The 23,971-nt window shown below is 43.3% G+C and overlaps 1 protein-coding gene and 1 pseudogene across 1 annotated transcript; both read right to left on the reverse strand.

Moving 5' to 3' along the window:
- Nucleotides 1–1,787: 1,787 nt before the first annotated feature.
- LOC150000939 (52 kDa repressor of the inhibitor of the protein kinase pseudogene) lies at nucleotides 1,788–8,011 on the reverse strand (annotated as a pseudogene).
- A 4,901-nt stretch (nucleotides 8,012–12,912) lies between these two features.
- IL12B (interleukin 12B) lies at nucleotides 12,913–21,355 on the reverse strand. The gene is made up of 6 exons (XM_090289694.1): nucleotides 21,268–21,355; nucleotides 17,808–18,083; nucleotides 17,132–17,249; nucleotides 15,429–15,646; nucleotides 14,263–14,420; nucleotides 12,913–13,044 (listed from the first exon to the last, which is right to left on the reverse strand). The coding sequence occupies exons 1-6, from the start codon at nucleotides 21,353–21,355 to the stop codon at nucleotides 12,913–12,915; spliced, it is 990 nt and encodes a 329-aa protein (XP_090145820.1).
- Nucleotides 21,356–23,971: the final 2,616 nt, after the last annotated feature.

Below are 23,971 nucleotides of genomic sequence, written 5' to 3' on the forward strand. Positions count from 1 at the left end.
ACATACCTTTAGAGGGTCCATAGGCATATGAAAGAATGCTCAATGTCACTAGCCATCAGAGAGATGCAAATAAAAACTACAATGAGATACCACTTCTCACCTGTCAGAATGGCCATCATCAACAAATCAACAAACAACAAGTGCTGGTGAGGATGTGGAGAAACGGGAACCCTACTGCACTGTTGGTGGGAATGCAGACTGGTGCAGCCACTGTGGAAAACAGTATGGAATTTCCTCAAAAACTAAAAATGGAACTGCCTTTTGAACCAGCGATTCCATTGCTAGGATGATACCCAAAGAATCCTGAAACACCAAATCAAAAGAACCTATGCACCCCTATGTTCATAGCAGCACTACTTACAATAGCCAAGTGCTGGAAACAGCCTAAGTGCCCATCTGTAGATGAGTGGATTAAAAAACTGTGATATAGTACATTTATACAGTGGAATACTATGCAGCAGAAAGAAAGAAGGAACTCCTATCATTTGTGACAACATGGAGAGAATTATGCTTAGCAAAATAAGCCAGGCAACAAAAGACAAATACCATATGATATGACCTAATGCAGGAAACTAATGAACATCACAAACAAATGAGAAAAATAAAACCAGAGGCATGTAAACAAGGAGGAGACTAACAGTGACTAGGGGGGAAGGGGAGTAAGAAGGGGGGAGGGTCTAGTCAAGGAGCTAATATAAATGACCCACGGGCATGGACAACAGGGTGGGGATTGGCTGTGGGAGAAGGGGTGGGCAGGGTGGTGGGGAGCAATGGGGGGAAAAGTGGAACAACTGTAATAAATCAAAATTTTTTAAAGTATGATGATGAAGAGGATATTAACATAGTTTCAAAGTGTCTCTCCACAAGATATATATTAGTTTTTTTATTAACATTGAAATAAACTGTACAAAATTGACTTGTTTCACCAAATATAACAGCAATATTTTCTATATTATTCCTAGATAACCACAAAACACATTTTTGTAGCTTTTCTAGTTTTTGTAATAGATACTGTCATAGAAAAAGACAGAGTGAAACAGGCAAATGAGTTGTTAGTCTCCATGGTCTCTGATCCTGTCTTGACCATGAAACAGAAGTGTTTGACATAAACCTGCTAAAAAACTTACGAAGATATAGGCTCACCAAAGGAATGCCAACAGCAACAACCAGATGTGGAACAATTATGGCAGGTTCTTCCATTCATTTAACTAGAACTTGTGCCTTTAAGATCACTGAATCAAGACAAGATCTACTGGATTCCTTGTTTGGCAAGCCCACATGTTTCTTTCACTGTCTGATAATTCCCTTTAATGTCTATTACAGATTTTCAATAGCATACTTAAAACTCCTGGTATTCAAGGGTTAGCTGTGAGCTTCACTGTAAGATTTTGTAAAATGTATTCTTTCCTCCCATTCTGCCTCAAAATGTATCTCTTGAAAGAACTGATAACTCAATACCCAACAGCTGGGTCCCCAGTGATAATAAATGTTATGTCTAACATGACTTAAACTAAAACAATTCCACAGTGCCATTAGCAGAGATCACACAGAAGTGTGACATGGCACATTCAAGGCTGTCTGCTGGAAGAACAGTTAGCTCTCCCTAGGCATGAGAGTTTAAACTTGGGGCCACTTCCACAGGAAGATTATCAATGGCTAATGTACTTAACATATTCAGTGAGAAAGTGGCCAACATACACCTTATAGCTTTTCTATGAGATGTTTTCAAATTTCTTACAGATTTTTTTCCATATCAAATATAAGAGAAAGCCTATTGTAAAAGCCTTTCAGATATTTTTGATGGTTTCTTAATTATCTAGAGGAAGCTCTGACTTAGTTGTATACACTTTGATATTTGTGTCGACCACTAAACCCAAACCATGTTCTATATCAGAATTTATGTCAAGGAAAGCTAAGTTACTTGACCTTTGGTCTGACAAAGTGTTCCTCGGTATGGTTTGAGATGCTTTCGCCCATTTTCATAGCGTTCATTTTCAACCTTCTCAACTTTTATCACAGGAAGAATACATAGGACCTTCAGCAATGCATAAATATTAGGAAAAACCTCGATGTCTGGCAGGTGGAGGGCTTCATACACGGTGGATGAAGCTCTCTATCTTTCCCTCTGTATTTCCACTTGACCCTCTAACAGCGCAGCTCAGCTGAGAGCATGTTTCGATTGGGTAAGCCGCGTCAGTCCATGTCAGCACGGTGCTCCTCCAGTGTATTGAATTTGAGCTGTCCCATGACAGAGGGTACCAGAGATAAGCATTTAAGAGTTCTGAGGTACTGCTCCTGAAAAATGTGCTCCACAGTTGAAACACTTAGAGCTTTTTTTATAGTAACTCTTGGAGGTCAGCTGAGATTCCAGGTTCCTTTGCTGAGCTCTGCGGAATTTCCTAGGGAGCTTCATCTGAATATCAAGTTGGTTTGCCAAATTGGTGGCTTCCTTAAACCAAAATTCATGATAAACTTCAATATTTCCCATCACTTCATTTAGTGAAGGCAGAACTGCTGTCAAGCTACTGGCTGCCAAGAAGGCATCAAAAGTTTGCCCCTGGAGATTTTCCCCAAATGTTCTTGTAAAAGATAGAACATTTTTAAGGACCACAATGGTAATGATGAAATCAAAATCTGACTGCACTACAGAGTACAAATGCTCATGCCACTATACAGTTATTCTATCTCATATTTTTGTGCTATTTATACCATCTAAACATAAAACAAGTGTTCATAGGAGGTCCAGTAAAATTTCAAAAGCATCATCCCAGCCTGCCCAATGGCAAATTTCCTTAGTTCTTTACCCCTTTCTTCCTTGCTCTGCAAGAGGACAGAAATCACATTGTTAAGCTCTAAAAGCAGTTGTGGTGATTGAAGGAGAAAAGAACAAACTTCCCTGGTTGTTCCTAATGTAACAGACACTACCATGACAGGCACCGATTCTGCCAACCACGTATTTAAGGTACAGGAAGTACGGAGTGTATAGACAGCTTGAGGATATTTCTCTAAAAGTCCAGAAGCAACAACTTTCATTTTGGAAGAAAATCCACTGGACGTGATGTAAGCCTGGCCACAGCAATAATGCCATGTTCAGTCCCCACTTCTCAGTATCGTAGTGTGAAATTCCACAGGCAGAACTTAGGCATCAGCTTCATAAGGCAGGAAGCCCTCAAATTCTTCTCTCAGGTTATGAGATTTGTCAACAAAGCTCACCAGCATGGGCAGGTGCTTTTCCTCTGCTTCCTGGCCTGTGATAATTGAAAAGAAGCGAGAGTCTCTCACTTCTCTGAGGGTTTCTTTCCGAATGCAGCTCTAATACAGATCTCTAGCATCTGCTTCTGCTGTGTTTTTTTTTTTAACAGAACAACATGTTGACTACTGTTGTCTCAAAGTGCTTTCTCAGAACCTCTTCACCAGAATTTATCTGGCCCTCCAGGAGCGCTTGCAAATTATCAGGAGTAAAGAGACCTTCTGGGGTTTCATCAGCTTCATGTCCGTCCAGAGGTATGTTTTGTTTTCTCATAATAATCAAAGTTTTAAATAAAGATTTTAAGTATTCTTTGTTGCCCTTCTCTTCAATGGTTAAAGGTAAAAATAGAGTCTTCATCCTGTTCTTCTACCCTGGGATCCTGAGTATTGCTGTTGCTTGCTTCTTTGTTTTTGTTTTCCCTCAGAAGTTTCATCAATTTTTTTCTGTTTCAGTGTCCTGATTTCATCTTCACTCAATTCTTTTCTGTGTCTACTATGTGGCTTGTTCAAATGAGTGGTAAGATAAAATATTGTTGGTATCGCATTATCTCCAAGAATTGTCCTGTAGGGACTAGTTCTACAGGTCATAGAGGTCTCAAAGTGTTTGGTACATAATTGATAATGTTTATTTAGTTGATCAGGTCTTTTTATTTTTTAATATATTTTATTGATTTTGCTATTACAGTTTTCCCAGTTTTTCCCCCTTTGCCCTCCTCCACCAGGTGCCCCCATTTCCTCCAGCATTCCCCTCCCTTGGTTCATGTCCATGGGTCATGTATGTAAGTTCTTTGGCTATTCCATTTCCTATACTGTTCTTAACATCCACCCTGTCTCTTCTGTACCTACCAAATTGTACTTCTTAATCCCTGCATCTGTTTCCCTCGTTCTGCTCTTCCCCCTCCCAACTGATAATCCCCTAAATGATCTCCATACCTATGATTCTGTGCCTTTTCTGCTTGTTTGCTTAGTTTGTTCTTTAGATTCAGTTGTTGATAGTTGTGCATTTGTTGCTGCTTTAATGTTCCTAGTTTTGATCTTCTTTTTCTTATATAGTTCCCTTTAACATCTCATATAATAATGGCTTGGTGATAATAAACTCCTTTAGTTTTATCTTGGCTGGGTAGCATTTTATCTGCCCTTCCATTCTAAATGATAGCTTTGCTGTATAAAGTAATCTAGGTTGTAGGTCCCTGCTTTTCATCGCTTTGAATACTTCTTGCCAGTCTCTTCTAACTTGCAAAGTATCTTTTGAGAAATCAACTGGCAGTATTATGGGAACTCCCCTGAAGGTATCTCCCTGCTTTTCTCTTGCTGCTTTTGAGATTCTCTCTTTATCTTTAACCTTTGGCATATTAATTATGATGTGTCTTGGTGTGGTCCTCTTTGGTTCCAACTTGTTTGGGACTCTCTGTGCTTCCTGGGCTTGTACGTATATTTCCTTAGCCAAATTAGGGAAGTTTTCTTTCATTCTTTTTTCAAATAAGTTTTCGATTTCTTGCTTTCCCTCTTCTGCTTCTGGCACCCCTATGATTCAGATGTTGGTACATTTGGAGATGTCCCAGAAGCTCCTTATTCTATTTTCGTTTTTGTTTTTTAAATCTTTTTTCTCCCTGCTATTCTGATTGAATGCTTTTTTCTTCCTTATGTTACAAATCATTGATTTGATTCTTGGCTTCATCCCCTCCACTGTTGGTTCTCTGGATTGTTCTTTATTTCACTGAATGCAACCTTCATTTCTGCCTGGGTCTTTTTTTATGCTGTTGCAGTACCCAATGATTTCTTTGAGTATCCTAATAACTAGTGGTTTGAACTTTGCATCTGATAAGTTGCTTATCTACATTTCATTTATTTGTTCTGTTCTTTCATTTGGATCATATTTCTTTGTTTCCCCAATTTGGCAGCCTCCGTGTATTTGTTTCTGTGTATTAGGTAGAGCTGCTTTGACTCCCTGTCTTACTAGCATGGCCTATTGTAGAAAAGGCACCCATCCGGATGAATGTGTGCTGAAATGAGCTTTCTGCTGATTCCCAAGCATTTCTTTTTCTCTTTCATGTTTGTGCTTACATTATTCCCCTCATCTGGTAATCCCTCTTAATTCTTAAAGTCACAGCATGGATACAGTCTCATTCGGGGTCTTGTTTTAGTTTCTGTTACTGTTGCAAGAAATTACCATATATTTAGCAGCTTACAACAATACTCATTTATGATCTTGCAGCACTGAAGATCAGAGGTCCAAGTGAGCTTTGCTGGGCTCTCTGTTTAGGGTCTCATGGGCAGGGCTGCATTCCTTTTTGGAGGCTCTGGGGATCAATCTGCTTCCAAACTCATTCTGGTTATTGGCAGAATCCAGTTCCTTATAGTTGTAGGATTGAGGTCCTTTTTTCCTTGATATGTGATGAATGAATTAATGAATGAATGAATGAAAGTTTTCCCTACTCTCACATGACCAGGGCTGCCCTGTATGGCTGGGCAGGCTGTGTCCTACGTACGGGTCCCTGGTCAAGGGGGAAGGTGGAGATGGAAATCTAGCCTGCTCTCCACTCAGTAAGCCAGCATCTGGGCGTGGGCCTGTGGCAGAGGAAGGTACACCTTTTTTTCTTATTAGCATGAAAGGCTAGGGCTAGTAGCAGCGCAGTAACAATCCGAATTCTGACTCTTCTTGTCTGCTAGGGGACATGTCCTTGTCCTTGTCCTTTCTTTTCCACTCTCACATGGAGTGGAGCAGAGGGTCCTCTTCAGATTCTGAGCACCGTGTTCCAAGGAGCCGGGTGACTATTTTGAGAAGCTGATTCGTACAAAAGTGTTTGTGAAAGCACCAAGATTCTCATGTGCTTCCGCTCTCTGGGGACAGGCTGATCATTTTGATAACAATCTTCTGGCAATTATGACAATGTATCGGGAATGGCCAAACTGGGAGTCAGGAGATCCAGGTTCAAGTTTGAGCCCTTGCCTTAGCCAGGTACTGAGTGCTTAGGCAGGGGACCACACTTCCCTGGCCTTCAGTCTCCTTGCCTCTAAAGCTAGAGGTTCTCAAATTGCGCTCTGCAGAGTTTGGGGTGTTGAGGTGGCCCCAGAGCTCTCAGTGGTGAATAAGGAGGCGGAACTGGGTGGTAGGAGGCTTTGGCCAGAGCAGCTCTGCTTTTATCTGTTTTACATATAGGATTTTATAAAAATTAATTTTAATTATGCGGAAAATATACTAATATAGTCTTCTTGTAAGAAATCAGGATATTGCAGGTATGACTAAAACCCCTTTGGCCCCCATCCTCACCAGTCCCTGTGGATGTTGGGACTTCATTTAAGATTTCCACTTGAACAAAGGGATTGTCTGTAAACAAGTTGGGGAGCACTGGTCTGGTTAACCTTCAAGGACCCCAAAAGTGCAAAAAGAGGGATTTCAGAGAAATGGGAAAGCCCTGGCTGCAGAACGGTCTGTATTCTGTAAGGCCCGGCAGAACCCCATGCAGTGGTTTGCTGAAATGGAGCATCGCTCTGCGTATGGTGGTTTGGGGCAGTGTCAGTGCTATGTGCTCACAGTGTCCCCAGGAGAGGGATGGTGGGCAGAAGGACACAGATGTCAGAGTTATAACTGGAAGGCTTGTATACATGTCCCAGATCAGCCCTCATCTCCATGGGGAGGGAAAACAAAGTGGGATTTTCTCTCTTTTTTTCTGTCTGACTTCAGAAAAACTGCAGCTAACATTTACAGGGTACTGGCAAGATGCTGGGGGCTGTGCTGTGAGCCTGGTCTCCTTAAACCCTCCCAGCATCCTCCTGGGAGGTGATGGCACTGCTAGCCTCCTTGTTTGAGCAGTGAGGAAAGGAGGCACAGAGAGATTAAGGAATTGCCTGTGGGCCTGTCAGTAGTGAGTGGGGAAGAGGGTTGGAGCCCAGGTCCTGCTCCAGGGTCTGGTGCATCCCTTTGCCCTGGACTTCCCCCAGGCATTGCTTGCTGCCCTTTGAGTTCCAGGCCACCTGTATGGGTGGTAGGTGTGGGGAGGAGGAAGCGGACTAGACACTGTGGTTTGTCTAAAATGTATCCCCTGACTTTCCCTCTCCTCCAAACCCCAGGGCCACTGGCAGAATGCTCAGTTAGTTCCCTGGAATCCCCCCATGCTCAGGTGAGCAGTGGACCTTTTGCAAACAGCCAGGGCAGGTGGGCTGTGAGAAGGGCAGGGGAGAGACGGTTTGTGCTCCTGACTGGAAGGGGACAGGGACGTTAGCAAGCAGCAGCATTGCCTTGCAGCCCATCACACACTGGCATCCACATGTGTGAGAGGTGGGGGTCGGGGGGCGGCTGCCCACGAGGGCGGTGGCACTCTGCCAGGACACCCTGCGCCTCTAGAACCCAGGCCTGTGTGAAGGTAAATGCAGATCAGCTCCCCCAAGCGCACTTCCTGCAGAGGGAGGCTTGTCAATCTGAGCGACTGGTTCCCGTGCTTGTCAGCCACAATGCCGGTTTTATTTTTGCATTTTATGAGCTGGGGAGAGGGAATTCATTTCCTTGGTATAATATGGCCCTCTGGAGAAAGTCTTGTCCAAATACATTTTGCTCACAAATTCTGTCCTGGAAGAGGGGCCGTACTGAAATGAAACAGAGATGATTAAAGTCTGATTTATAGATAAGCTGAATTGATAGGTTTATGCCAAATTATTGCACCCAGGACAGAGAAAGGCAATGAAAAGAGGCCTTCCTGGGAGCTGGAAATCTTTGTTAAAAGAAATATTCGGGGTGCACGTACCCTGATCCCAGCCAGGCCATCTTTTAATCTGTTCACCACATTTGCGGCCCTTCTGGGTTCATCGCATCTTGATATTTTCCCACATGGGGATGTTTTTGCAATTTTATTCGTAAGAAAGGGATTCTACACTGAAGAGGCTTTTAAATCTCAGCTGACTGAGCCACCTCTTTCTTCCCCATCTCAACCCAGTCCCTAGAGCTATCAGGACCTCCTGACAATGGCCCCCTCTATTTCCCCAGCCCCCAAAAGCACAGGGTCCAGAATTATGCTTCTTTCAAGTTATAAGTAATATAATATGAATATTAACAATAAGCTTTGATTGAGTACTTACTATGGATCAGGTATTTTTCTAAGCACTTTGTGTTATTCTGTTCGTCTCACAACTGCCCTTGTGAGACAGGTACTGTCATTACACCATCTTACAGATGGGCACACTGAAGCGTGAGGTGCTTAAGTAACTGCTCCAAGTCACTGAGCTCGTCAGTGGGAACGACTGCTGTTTACTGGGTGCTCACCCAGGACCAGGCGAGAATCACATCAAACCAATGATCTCATTTCAGCGTGCCCTGAACCCTCAAGAAGTGGCCTCCGGGGCTTACAATTTCAAGCATTTTGTCCTTTGAAGACTAAAAGCCATGTGAGGGCAAGGTCTTGTTCACCTCTCTATCCAGAACGATGAGGATGGTGCTGGGACAGAGCAGTAGAGAAACAAATGTTTGTTGAGTGAGTGAAGACACAGCGGAGGTGACTTTGGAGCTTCCTCTCTGGCCCCCCCTGTCCCACCAAGTGAGTCCTGCTGGTGCTCAGGCTGCCCTTGGAACAGGCTTCCTGGCCGTGGGTCCTCTCTACCAGGGCGTGAGGCCATCACCAGGAGCCCACCTGGCATTGCTGGAATTTGAGTCCTCCAGGGCTTCCCCAGGGTGGTGCCAGCTGTAAGTGGCAGAGCCAGGTTTTCTGATCCCAATCTGTCCCTGTGCTGGCCTGGCTTCTTTTTCTGACTTGGCCAGCAGTCTCTTATAGATGGGGATCCGGTTGCTTAGGATAATGCCTTTATTTGATTTGTGGCTTATTTATTTTCTACCTTAAAAAGAAGTGTAGGGGGAGTGTTATTGTTTAATGGATACAGAGCCTGTTGGGACGAAAAGTTCAGATGGATGGTGGTGATGACTGTACAACAATATATAGTTTATGCCACTGAACTCTACACCTAAATATGGTTTAAATGGCAAATTTTATATTATGTATATTTACCACAATGATAAAAAACCACAAATATGGGTCTGTTATTTATTTATTTATTTATTTATTTATTTATAGAGGGAGAGGAAGGGAAGGAGAAAGAGAAGGAGAGAAGCATGTGCAAAAGAAACACTGATTTGTTGCCTCTTAACGCACCCCCAACTGGGGATGTGCCCTGACTGGGAATTGAACCTGCAACCTTCTAGTTTGCAGGCCAGAGCTCAACCTACTGAGCCACACCAGCCAGGGCATATCTATCTTTCTAACATAATAAGAAATCTAAAGTAGGTAGTTACAAGACTTGGTTTAGCTCCTTAATGATGTCACTAGAGCCCCCAAATCTTTCTGTCTTTATAGTCATAGCATGATGGTTTTCATCCTGGTTATGAGGTATCTTCTGAGACTTAAATTTAATCTGCTCAGGAGAGAAAGAGGAGGGAAAAGGTGATGCTAGCCATGGTTCTGTCTTTTATCTGGAAAACCCCTGGCAGAATTTTCTTACATCTCAATGGCCAGAACTCGGTCTTGTGGCCTTGCTGGGTGGCAATGATGGCTGGAAAAGTGATTACTTAACTTCCCAACCTTAGAGCTGAGGAGGGGCACCAGGGGAGAAGGCAGCTGGGGGTGAGTACAGATTGGACAGCCAGTAAGGTGTGGCCAGTGCCCTGCTCAAGGTCACGGGGTCACATAAGCAGGGGTGGCCAGGCCCACAGCTCCATGTCCTGGTTTCCAGTTCTGACCTCTTTTGCTAGGACATTTGAAACATTTTGTAGTGACTAGATTCCCAGTGAAAAAGACCATGCTAGAGACTATCTTTCAAAGAGAAAAACTCTCCATCGCATGTAATTGAAATTAATTAAAATGCTGAGAGGTCATGTCAGGAAAGCATTGGGCATGGTGGGAGCCAGAACATCAGAGCTCTCCTCCAGGCCAGCTGGAAGTTTTGGGAAAGGTCCCCAGGTCACTGCTCATGAAATGTGATTAATCATTGTTTCCTTGGCTAGTGTTAGTGCTGTTCGTTCAGTCCCCAATAACATGTTTTGATATCTCTTGGTGAAAGACCCAGCAGGAGACAACAGGTCATTAACCAACCATGTGCTGTCAAGTATGGGCTTGTAACACAACATTAGATGTTTCAAATGTTGAAGTAAGCTGACAGAAGCTTCCCACCATTCCTCTAGGCCAGGAGGAGAATATAATAAGGGTGTCAGAGGACACTTAAAATAAGGACTGTAAACACACATCCCTATTATAATTACCTTGCCATTGCAAAGAAGCCCAGATGTGCCCATATGGCTTTTGAAGAGCAGAGAATGGATTCCGTTCTCTCTGATCCTACCACTTGCTCTTTCCATGGGAGGCACCAAAAGGGAATGGGCAGGCCCTGCCCACCGAGCCCAAAGTGGGCACCACCCCTTCTCTGTGGAGCCTTCCTGGGTGACTCCAGGTCAAACAGCCTTCTCCTTTGTTCTCATCCCAGGGTACCCTATATACAAAATATTTTAGCATTTACTGGTATAGAAGTTAACTTTTCATCCCTGTCTTATAAGCTGCGCCAGGGTGGGCACTGTTTGGGGGAGGTAACCTGAGGTTTTTTAGACCTCCTCAACCTCAAGGGCTAGTGCATGTCCAGATACATAGCAGACCCTCAGCAAACGCGAGCTGGGCCTATGAGATGGGACGCTCATGGCTTTACCAGGTTGAAGCTTTATTTCGTGGTGCTTTGGAAACCAGGAGAGTGATTTCAGGATAAGAGATGAAGGAAGTAAGAGCAAGAGCATCCAGCCCCTAAAACGGGCATGGCACAGTTCAGTGTCCTTGCAGAGTCCCCATGGGCAGATGACAGGAACAGTCCCTGAGCTCAGCAAGACACTGACTTTGGGAATCCTATAAAGGGAAAGGGCAACTCTGCAAAACTACAAATAAAATTGCTTTAAGAAGGGGCAATTCTTCAATGGTCGGGGAAAAATTTGCAGCCCTGGTAAATGTTGGAACAGGATACCTGAGTCAGATGAGAAAGACCAAAATATGGCAAAGAAAAGTTACATTTTTATCAGTTCACAGTTGGAATATAAAAATAAAAAGTAAACAGAAAACAAATGGAATCACTTTACAGAAAGCACATTCATTACTTAAAAGTAGCACCTAATGGTTCAGCACTTTCTGCTTGTCAGGTTCATTCACGCTTACCAGTAAGCGATTCTCGATCCTTCCTTTGCATCTGTCTGCTTTTCTTGCATGGCTGTTGAGGAGTAACTGGCAATTTGGACAATTTTATGACCTTAGCCATACCTACACTTGTCCTTCCTCCTGAATCATGAAATCTTTTTACTTTCCAGATACTTATGATGTCTCTGTATCACTCTTCCATGTCTCACAGATAGATGGGGTGGGGATTGCTGCAGACACTGAAGCTGAATGTCAATCTTTCTTTTTAAATTTATTTTATTTTATTTTTTAATTTTAGCCCTTTCTAAATTCAGACATCCAAAGACTAGACTTGCTTAGAAGTGTAGGTGGCCCTGAATTGTCAATAACACTTCAAGTAAGTCTCCGTGGATATGACGACTAACATTTTTCCACGACCTCCTCAAGTGGGTTCCTGTCTCCCTGTCTCTGTTTAATTATCTCTTGTGTTCCCATCCATCACAAATATACTATGGCTCTGGCATCAGAACGTTGTATTCTTACTGGCTGTCATAAAATTGAGGCACATGAAGCCTCATTTGAAAAGTTGTCAGTAGGAAGGACACATAAATTCACATTTTGCGTACATCATAGGACCCATTCCTTATGGATCAGGTCACAAGAGTGTGAAGCATACAAATCTTGGCACAACAATGTTAAATAACCATAATAAATTAATAAATACATATTAAATATTTAAATAGCAGTTGCAATCTTCTAGCTGGAAACTATATAAATAAATTATCTGTTTCAGTGGGCAGTTAGCATTTAAATATAAAAAATACAACAAAGACATCACTACGATCCTTAAAAAAAAAAGCAAATTAGGTAGAAAATATCTTTTTGGGTCTATTGCATCGTGTCTTTTAAAAAGGTTGCATATCTTCTTCTTGTCCTCCAGGGCTTCATCCCGGGAATAGGATCTGAAAAAGAATGCCCCAGGTCTGTGAGGATCAGAAAGGCAGAGGTGGGCCCTTTACATTTCACATGGCACATTATGTGGGCAATTGGGTTGTGGGAACTCCATGTCAGAAGGGTCCAGCCCTTCCTTATGTGGCCTGGGATTTGGCTGGTACTTTGCTCATCAGAGACTCTCTTGAGCGTTTTCTTAAAAGAATATCTGATCATGTCATCTCCTTGATGAAAGCCCTTCAGTGGCCCCCCAGGTACCCCCTTAAATGAAGGTCTAATTTCTGGAAACAGCTTGCAACCATCCTTGCTCTAACTCTTGGCTGCCTCTCTTTCTTCTTTGCATTTCCCTCTAGAAGGGCAGGACCTATGTCTTTCTGTTTACTGCAGTCTGCCTGAGCCTGGCATAGTGCCTGGGACAATATGGTCATCACGTAAATATCTGTTAATGAGGAAATGTATGTTTCTGACTCTGGCAACAGTGCCAGGCATCCCCTCTTTTCTCTCCTGCATTGCCCCTCCCCATCTCCCCATTTCCCTGAACCTGGATACACTGAGTGTGCAGGTCTGGGCTGGGCTTCCTCACCTAACTGCAGGACACAGACGCCCATTCACTCCAGAATGAGTTATAGTAGCGGTCTCGGGCTTGCACACGGATCGTGGCATCCTTGTGGCATATGACGTTGGCTGAGGTCTTGTCTACAAAGGGTCTATCTTTCTGCAAAGGAGAGAGAAATCTTTCGTAACACAGTCACAAGGTGGGCTGAGCACATTTCTGCAAAGCATGATCTCCCAAAACAATCACAGAGGAGTGTGTAGTACTTGCGCCACCTACTGACAGAAACTCTAGACACAGATGCAGCTTTTCTATATATTTTGCAAGCCCTGAGGGTGAAATTGGTCCAGCTTTCATCTTTCTAGCACAGGTGCATTGTTTGAAGGGCCCATGCGCCCTACTCCAGTACAAGACTGATGGTGGAACTGGGACAGATTTGCTTTAGTTTTCCAGTGGATATTCAGAAATACCACATTCAGACAAACGTGTTCAAATCCAGGCATTGCTACTTCGTAGCTGTGTGACCATAGGAAAATGTCTTAGGCTCTCTGGGTCTCGGATTCCTCACTTACAAAAGAGGGATAGTAATAATGCCTACCTCACAGAGTTGTTAAAGTTAAAACTAATAACCATGTAAAACTTGTAGCAAAATCTCTAACCATATAGAAAGCACTCAGTAAATATTACCTATTAATGATACAGATTTTAAGTAGGGAAGATACATTTCAAGATTTTAAATAATATTTAGGTGAAATTAACTCGAGAATAGCACTTGCTCCTACAAGAAACATTCTCAGGGAGTGACTGAGTCACTGAGTTTGTACCAGATGCTAAATGCTGTGCTAAATAAGGCCTTTATCCAGTGATTTTAAAACTGGGTTTCAAGGAGGCTGCAGCTCAATAAAAGTGCCTCTGGGATCTTGGGATTATTAATGCCAAGGCAAGAAAATTGTAACGTCATCATCCTAGCCTACATAAATACTAATATTCTGTTTAATAAAATAATTTCACAATATGGAGAACAGCCATAAGTTATATATTTTGGGGGAGACATAGCATAAATCTCCTATTGTCCATTACATTCACTCAGTTGAAATAATAATTTTTGGTTCCTAGAGTCCAGCTCTTCTACATCAGGACCAATTCTGAGTGTAAGAATTAATGATCAACCATACAGGAAGTGTATGGCCTTTGTGTCCAGCAGCCTGAGTTTGTGTCCTGGTTCTGTCACTTCCTCACTGGGTGACCTTGGGCAAGTCACTTAACCTCTCTGAGCTTTCCTGTTGTCATTAGTGGTGATAATAATATTTCCTGTCTTCTCCCTGCCTGGGTCTGCATAAACCTGACCACAGAATACATGGCACCTGAATCATATCTTACCTTTTCTTTCTTGTTCTTGCCCTGAACCTGAAGAGAAAATGTCAGGGAGAAGTAGGAATGTGGGGTACTCCAGGTGTCGGGGTACTCCCAGCTGACCTCTACTTGCCGGGAATTCTTTAATGGCTTCACCTGCAGGTTCTTGGGCGGGTCTGGTTTGACTATGGAAGAAGATAAACACCCTTTATTTTTCTAGTGGGGGTTTGGACAAGGTAATTCTGGCCCACTTGCACCTTTGATCAGCTGTGAGTCCATAAGATAGGTGTTCAGCTTCTCTGAGCACCTGGTTCGCAGACATGAGGCTTCCCTGCTGCTGATGCTACCCACTGTGGTGCCTGTGGAAGGCAGCCTCTTTCTTCGTGGCCGAACCCAAGAGCGGCTCGGAATCCTTATCTCTGCATAGTCAGATGGACCCTGGCTGTGGAACCACTTCTGCTTAGTACTCAAAGGAAGTTCTTAGAGACAACAAGACTCTCACATCTGAGCACTTGGTGAAGGACCACCCTCTCTGTTTTCAATCCTCCTCTTTGCACCAAACTTGGGACTGAGCTAAGCCTCTTGCTGGGGATGAGGCGAATGAGTTCCCACTTAGTGCTCTTCCCCCAATCCACCAAGGGCCGTCTCTCCACAAAGGCTAGAGCAAGTTCTGTGGTTTTCTCACACTTTCTTTCAGTGGATAAATGGTAAAGGAAATGAAAAATCTCCATCTGCCAGTTTAAAAATACTGATGTCCATTTTGGAGGCATTTTTATTCCAATAAAGGAGTCTCTTCAAATGCCAGAGAAAGATGGGTTGGGAATCACTGCAGTTGGTAGGGAAGCTCTGGTTCTGAATAGGAATATCATGCTGAACTGGCTGCTTTGGCTTCCTCACGCAAGCTGTCTGGGCAGCAGAAGAGAAGTTTAGCCAAGAGCCTGCTTTTTCTAGATGGCAGATCTGGGTCTGAGTTGCTAAGCGGTGAGATCTGGGACAAGTTGTTTAACTTTTCTGAGACACCATTTCCTCTGCCTTCAGAAGCAGATAATAGTATCTACATTGTACTTTTGGAGTGAGGGGGCCAAATAAAACAGATAATGCATGTAAACCCCTCACCCCAGTGCATGGGGCATTGTGAACATGTGACAAATGCCATCACTCTTTATGAAGCACACAGAACCAAACCAACTCACTGATGTCCCTGATGAAGAAGCTGCTGGTGTAGTTTTCATACTTGTGCTTGTGAACAGCCTCCAGCACGACCTCGATTGGCAGCCTTTCCTCAGCGGCTGGGCAGGCACTGTCCTCCTCGCACTCTGCCGTGTATTTCATGTACTCCCCTTGGTCCACCCTGACCTTCTCTGCTGAGGGTGTCGCCGCCCCACAGGTCACAGCTCGGGGGTCTGAGGAACTGAAGCCACAGACAGACATATCCTGTGTCACACATTTGTGGGCGAGTTCCTAGTGGTTGTGATGGTCTGAGATCACAGTTTCTCTAACAGTGTTGATTTCCCCCCAGGAGATAAGAAACTGCCTTCCCTATCCCCTTACCCCCGAGAACAAGTATTTCAGAGGTAGTACAAGTGTCTAGAAACAACGCTGCACTTATATGCTACTGGCCAAAATGAATTTGGAATATTTACGATCCAGAGCCCCTGGTCACACCTCCTTATTAAAACTTTTAATTTCATTTTTCCCATTTTAATTAAAAAATTAATACATGCTAATTATAAAAAAAATCAAACAGATAAAGATGTGTATAAAGGAAATGTGTGTGCCTCTTTTAATATTTATATCTGGGGAGTGAAATTAGGGTTAAAAGGGGGATTGAATATAAATATTATCTATATCTTCTTGTATCCCACCAGAACTTTTCCTATTTCAAAGCAATCATATATCCACATTTTTATGCATATACACATATTTTGTCTATATAAACACATAGGTTTATATCTTTATAAAATTTTATATATAAATGGTTTTGTAACCATCTTTTTCCCTGTGTGACATTTTGTGGGGAGTGTTCCATGACAGGCCACATCCATTGGATTATTTAGATGACAGCACATTAAGCCAGAGAGTATAGTGTACCATACTTTATTTGACCTTTCCCCTGATGACTACCAAAAACATCACAGTGAATATTTGCCTGTCTATCTTTGTGCGCTTGCATAAGCATTTCTTTAGTAAGCATTTTCATTCTAAAGATGGAAAAGAGAGACCCCCAAAGGTTCCTCAGGTAAATAAGAGGCAAGGGCAGGATGATCACCTGGGGTTGGCTCCATCTTCTACCTTGTTTGGGGACATGGATGATGAATGAAGTCACATGTTAAAGGGGCTAACATAGGTTCCGTAGCCAAGGGAATGGGTTTCTCAGGAAAAATCCAAGTGTAGTGGACAAACAGTGGACTTAAGATGAGTGGTGTTAGCAGAACAAGTTGCTGAAGTGGCCCTGGGAAAATTCCTAGAGGCTTCAGAGTTTTGGAGTTGAATTCAGGGCTTTCAGAGTCTATGCCCTAGCGCTCTTGCTGCTATTTTTGATTCGAGGTGCAATTTTGGCAAAAGTCATTTGTAGCTTTGATTTATCATTTTATCCCTCCCCACGGTGCTGTGAGCCTTAATGAAGCATTGCCAGGCGATCTGGGTGAGTGGGCTCACACACAGCAGAGGCTGGTGCAGGCCCAGATGACATCCTGTTCAAATGCACACATTTGTTCCGGCAATCTCCACATTCTGTTCCCAACTTAGTCAGGGGGGGAAGGCACTGAAAAAATATGGATTTGACTTATTTTTCTCCCTTATCATTAACTGAAAGGCCATGGCTATGTCACCTTTATTTTCTTAATTAAATAGTAGTTCTAGCAAAACACCAAGAAACCAGAATGGTTTCACTTACCCCCTGCTGCTTTTGACACTGAATTTCAGATCAGTACTGATTGCTGTCAGCCACCAGCAGGTGAAATGTCCAGAATAATTCTTTGCTTCACATTTTAGAAAGGTCTTATTTTTGGGTTCTGGATGTGAAAAGAACAAAAATTCAACATTTAAGAGTTTTTAGAAGAAAGATTTTGATTGTGGTTAGTCATAGGGCACCGAATACTGCAAAAGTGAAGATCTCCCACTTAAGTCCTTGGAAAATGATGCTGCTCCCTGGAAGGCAGTTCTCAGCAAGGGCCGGGAGTGTCTCAACAGGTAGCTGACTCTGAAGATATTAGATTATGCACCTGTATTGAAGGGGGGTATTAATTGTTTTCAAGGCTATCAACCCAGTGCTGAATTACGCACTGTATACATTGGTTAACTTTCATTACTCTCTCAGTAATATCACTGTTACTTAAAGAGAACCTCAGGAGAAACATCCAGAGTCACCATGAAACTCTCTCAACAAGAGATTTTGATGGTTGATAACCCAAAGTGTCTAGCAAAGGAAAATGTAGATTCCAAGTGATTTCAGTAAGGAACTCGATTACTTCATTAACTACACTGATCATGTCTTGCCTTTAAACTTTTTAATTTTTATTTCTTAGGGGAAATAAAGGAAAAACTGACACTGTCCAAGGGACTGGAATTACCTTTCTGGGCCGTTAAGATGTCAGTGGACCAAATTCCATCTTCGCTTTTGTGAAGCAGAAGGAGAGAATGGCTGAGAACCTCGCCTCCCTTGTGACAGGTGTAATTGCCAGCATCTCCAAACTCTCTGACTTGGATGGCCAAGTTTTTGCCAGAGCCTAAGACCTCACTGCTCTGGTCTGAGGTCCAGGTGATGCCGTCTTCTTCAGGGGTATCACAGGTGAGGACCACTCTTTCTCCAGGGGCGTCAGGATACCAATCCAAATCTACAACATAAACTGGGGAGCACAGAGGGTGGAGATCCATACTGTAAGCCCCATACACTCTGAGGCTGTGTTGTTTTGTTTTTGTTTTTTTTAAACTACCTGGGTATCTGCTCTACTGAAGCACAACCTTATTCCTAGCAGCAAATGGTTACTGAGATGATCTTTGAGCCCCATGTGGGCTCAAAGTTGTGGAGGAGAGAAGCAAAGAGTTTTATAGAGCCCTGACAAGCATGGCTCAGTAGGTTGGGCGTCGTCCCAAAAAGTGAGAGGTCGCCAATTCGATTCCTGGTCAGGGCACATGTCTGGGTTGAGGGTTTGGTCCCTGGTCGGAGCTAGTATGAGAAGCAATCCATAGATGTTTCTCTCTCATATAGATGTTTCTCTCCCTCTCTTTCTCCCTCCCTTCCCCTCTCTCTAAAAATAAATAAGTAAAATCTTATAAAAAGCTTTTATAGATGCCATTGGCTCATTAAATGGCAGGCTGCCATTAGGAATTAACATTTGGTTAGCTGGCATATGAGGAAGGCCTTGATATACTGGAAAATGCAAAGAGCACAGACTCTTTGCTGAAGGCCTGGTGGAGATAAGAAACTCCCAGCACAATTTCAGCCTCAAAGGGAATAAGGTAGGGAACAGAATGTCAAGAAAGACTGACCAGGAATGAGATCCCCACTAGCTGACTGGAGAATTACGTCATAGGTTTGACCGTGAAAATTAAATGGAAAAATAAAAAACATATAAAACATTTAGCACAGTGCCTGCCTCAGTAAACTCAGTGCTAGTTGTTACTGTTATTCACAGGCCAAAGAGACAGACAACAGCACAGAAAAATTGTCTTACAGTCTTCTGTGGGGATTTTAGGATTTCGTTTGTACTGCATGAAACTCACCAATGGAAATTTTTGTTCTCTCTGTATTTTTGTAAAAGTTATTTTACACTCTTATGAGGCAGTAGGTCTTGGTCTTCCCATTTTTGTAGGGGAGGCTAAGCAAGGTTACATCAAATTAGAAGTACTAGAGCTGTATCTTAGACTGTCTGTCTCCTTGGCTTTGCATTGGATCTCTAATACCAGCATCTAAGTTGGCACTTGAGGAATGGCATAGTATATAGTATTTCAAAGAGGGTGTCACATCAAAGCTTCATTCATGCATCAATTGTTAATTAAATAGAATTACTTAATGCAACAATTCTCAAACCATGGTCATCGAACCACCATCAGCAGCATCACCTGGGACTCTGTTAGAAATGCAGATTCTCGGCTGCTAAACCAGGACCTATGGCGTGGGCCCAGTGATCTGTCTTTTTATGCTCTCCAGATGATTTTGACATCTACTGTGAGAATCACGGCAGTTAAGAGCCTGGCTTTCGGAGTCACATATGTCTGGGTTTAGAGTCAGCTCCATCTCTTACACTAGCCTGTGGCCTTAGGCAAGACATTCAATTACTCTAACCTTTGGCATCATGGTCTTTAAAACAAGCAAAATATTAGTACTTGCTTCAGAAGGTTAAGGTGTGGATTATACGAGTTTATCCTTTAAGAGCTTAACACAGTGCCCTTAAATGCTCTCTAACTGGTGGCTTTTGTTATTAGTGTCCAAATATAAAGCGTGGTGGAATATAAAGTGCTCGCTTTACATCAGAGGGGTTTACAACTCTTGAATGAGTAACAAAAACGAGGTAAAAAGCATTTGGGGCCCAACTCTTTGGACATGATCAGCTGTGTGGCATGAAACCACACAGCGCCTTTGGCTTTCTCCAGTTTTTCTTTGTCTCACTGATGGCTCAACAGCACGGCTATTTTCCTATCATAACTGAGACTCAGAAGCCCTGAGGGGCCCTTGCTCGAGGGCAGGTGAAAACAGGTTTGAGAGGGAGCCCGATGAGGAGCATCTCGAACCTAGTACTTGGCTTCATCTTATCTTGTCTCCATAGTCACAAGCCCTCTCAGGGTTTCTCACATTGACTTTCTGGAATTTCTGTGGTTTGCCAAACCAGAAGTAACTAAGGGTTGACTGTGCAAGAGCCAAGCTCCCTGAGCTCACTAGAAGTCCCAGGGTTGGAAGGGGTCTGGCATAATTGTCTGGCTCAGACCTTTGCCTTTCCTCAGGGGAGTGTCTAAAACCCTCCAACCCTCCTGGGACAGAGAGGACGAAGCCTGGATTGTTGGCTTCTTAAAATTATTAAGAATAGAGGAGTATTCAAAATTTCTTTCTGTACTCTCCTATCAAGTGACTATTTATGATCATCAGCTGCAAAGTCTTCATTTTTAATTTGTGCCTATTTTTTCTTCCTCAGTTCTCCGAAGACATAGGAAACAATTGCTTCATGTCTTTTTTGTAAAATCTTCTTCAAATAATTAAGTGCACAGAGTTTGAAGAGAGACAGAATTGAGATCAAGTCCCCATTCCGCCCTGATCAGGTATGTGAAATTGGGTAAATTGCCTAATCTCTGAAGCCTCCATTTTCAACATCTGTAAAATGGGGTACAAACAGTCCCTACTTCATATGGTTGTTGTGAGAATTAAATGAGATACTATGTACAATAAATATTAAGTATTATTATTATATAAGTAAAGACAATATTGTCAACATTATTATATTGGCTTCAATGAGAAATACCTGAGGGCCTCTCAGGAGCCACTAACAATCAGTTAGTACATTAATAATCCATGGAGAATGTATCACTTTCTAATCCCCGGTTTACAGTTGAGGAAACTCAGGCTCAGAGGTGAGCCTGCTCAAAGTCACATAATAAATGGCAGAGCCAGCCTTTGAACCCAAGTCAATGTGAGTCTAAATGCCATACTTTCCCCCAAGTGCATGGTCAAAGGTAAGTCATCTAGGTGCCAGCCGAGAAGGTGATGTCATGTGGTGGAGTGGGAAATGATAGAACGTAGTTGCTATACTTTTCGAATCCTTCACTTTGGAATTTGAATTGCATGATACAGTTGGTTTTTAGTAATACTGGCAACGTCCATATCTCTTTTCCCACCATAGTCCATCGAATGTGGAAGTCCAACACCCTTCCCAGTGAAAGGACAAACGGCCTGTACTTTCCTAAAGTGATGACTCTGGATAGGAAGCTCCAAAGCATGGTTGTTCATTTCAGTCTGATTGCCCCCCACCCCCACCCAGGGGCCACCTGCGGGTCCTGGCTTAGATCTGGCCTCCGCAGAGAACAGGGGAGCCTAGTTACCGTCTTCCTCCAGCTCCCATAGGGCCAGGAGGGGAGATGCCAGCAAAACCAGGGACAAACAGGAGAGGCCCAGCTGCTGCTGACGCATCTGTAGGAGGGAGAGGGAGAGAGGAGGAGAAAGAGGAAAAGAGAGAAGAGGGAAAAGAGGAGAGAGTCTGTCAATCATTATTCAGTAACCTTTAGAAACCATATTCATGTTCTCCGCATGTTGTCTTTCCTCTTTACTTTGCACTTTCTTCTCTACACTGTCAGGTTAACACTAAGTGAATTAATTGTAGGAGCCCTTATGCCAGTCTGTGGACAAGCACATCTCCAAACACAGAACCACAGACTATCTGAAGCTGGAAGAGATCTAAAGCCAGCCTTCTGATATAATCCTCTTATTTTTAAGATGAGAAACCTAAAAATCAGAGAAAGAACTTATCTGGATCGACATTCAGCAGTTATTTACTTGGTACTTACTATGTAAAGGGCACTGAGCTAGAGTGGTTGGAAGGAAAAACAGTGTTTACCTGGATCCTGCCTTTTAGGAGCAAATGCTTCCCTTCAGCAGATATTTATTAAGTTAGTGTGTTAAATGCCTAGCCTCTGATTGGAGAGAGAAGCCACACACGTGCACAACTGTAGCACAAGGCAGTGTGTGTGGTGACACCCAGGGCTCGAAGACTCAGGCCGGGGAGGAGAAGATAACATAGGAAATCTTTCAAACTCTGGCAATGGCCTGGTCACCAGCCCTTGTTGTAGGGATTTAGTTTCTCTCCTTGTTTAGACTGTAATTGCTCCAAGTTCAAAGATGACTCCCTCCCACATAATGTAACCCAGTGGTTCTCAAACTTGGGTATATATCAGAATAACCGGGAAGCCTTGCTAAAACACTGATTGCTGAGTCCCGCCCCCCAGAGAGTCTGATTCAGCAGCTCTGGGGTTGGGACCTGGGAATCTGCATTCCTAAAATGTTTCCAGGCGAAGCTGATGTTGCTGGTCTGGGGACCACACTTCGAGAACCACTGGTTTAACCCATGTTTAGGTTCCAGAGCCCCTGAAAACCAACATGCCCACTGGGAGAACACCAGAACATGTTGACATATCCACCGTGAAATAATACGATTGGAAACACCTCCATCCATCTTGGAGAGCACCCATGTTCTGCAGCACCCCAGTTTCAAAAACCACTGTCTAAATTATATGAAGAACAAAACTCAGCATTTTCAGCCAAGTACCTTAAAAATGAGCATCTGTTGATGGTGTGACTGAATCCTGACAAGTCCCGGCTGTGTCAGGACTGCTGCTGACCCCAGGGAAACCAGGCCATGCACCTGATTCCCGCGGATCACAGAGGCTGTGACAGCAGAGGCAGGCCTTTCCTCCACTGTCAGTGCTTTGTCACTGCAGCAGGGAGCTTTTGGGGGTATGTCTGTCCAGTTAGCCCAAGCTATGGCTATAGCCAAGCACGAGTTGCCACAGAGCTTTAGTTAGTACATTCGTAGGCTTGGAGTTAAGCAGCTATGGGCTTCAGTTCTGGTCCCACCACTCACTAGTTGCGTGATGCTGGCCAGATTGCTCTCCGCACCTCAGTTTCCTCATCTATAAGATGGACACGTTACCCATCTCAAAGGGTTGTTGGGAAAATGCAGTGGGATGTCATATTATGGGAGGCAACTGATAAGAGGTTAGGGGAAAGAAGAGATAAAGGATTCAGAAGTTGGTATCTCTTTGCTTCCTACATGATGGAGACACAAAAAGTTGTACCTGGCTATAGGGAAATGCCATAGAGGTATTGCAATCACACAGGCCTGTGAAACCCAGATTTCAGTACCCTGGGGAGGAGAACAACAGGGATTCCTGGCATCTGCTAGAATACTCTCTTGAAGCTGGGGTTTTCCCTTCTGTTATGTGCCCAGCACTTCCTCCCTGTAGCTCAGATGCATTCAGGTGAATGGCACTTTAGGATTGAGGGAGATCTGGTGATGGGTTAAAAATTTTTTTCATGTAATTTCATAGGTAATTTCTAAACTCTTGAACCCTTGTATGAAGGATGCAGGGAGTCTAGGGCCTGTGGTACATTAAGGCTCCCTGATGCTGTTGCCAAACATGGGCATGACAATAAAACTTCGGTGGGTATCCCTTTCTCACATTTTACTTTGTCACTTTTAAATTAGAAGAGAGAATTATTATTTTAAAATACAAAGGCATAGTCACACAAGGCACAGGTAGCACTCACAAAGGGCTTCAGTTCTAGAGTCAGGCAGGACCTGCACTGGCAGCCCAGCTCTGCCACTCATTAGCTATGTGACTATGGGTAGGCCACTCCTTAAATCTCACACTCTTAGTCTGTGAAATGGGCATCCTGTTGTGGTGAGGGTTAATGAAATAAATCATGTAAGGTGTCCAGATGGTGCCCAGATGAGGTCAGGACTGCCAACCACATGCTCTCACATAGCCCTGTCCCTCGTTTGGTAGCACTTGCTACAATTATCCAGTTACTTATTCAATGTAACATTACTTCCCTGCCACGCTGAGCTTTCTGATGCCAGGGATCATGTCTGCCTTTTTCCACACCACATCCCAGACTTTAGCACATAGGGATTTCATTAATTATTAGGAAGAGGAACAAATGTACAGAAATCATAAAATTACAGATCCCAGTAAAATAAACTCTAAGAGGCCACTTCGTGACATCTTGAAATTCCTTATTTGAAAGAAG

The sequence above is a fragment of the Furipterus horrens genome, unplaced genomic scaffold (assembly GCF_987537825.1).
Source record: "Furipterus horrens unplaced genomic scaffold, mFurHor1.1.pri manual_scaffold_10, whole genome shotgun sequence".
Taxonomy (NCBI): domain Eukaryota; kingdom Metazoa; phylum Chordata; class Mammalia; order Chiroptera; family Furipteridae; genus Furipterus; species Furipterus horrens.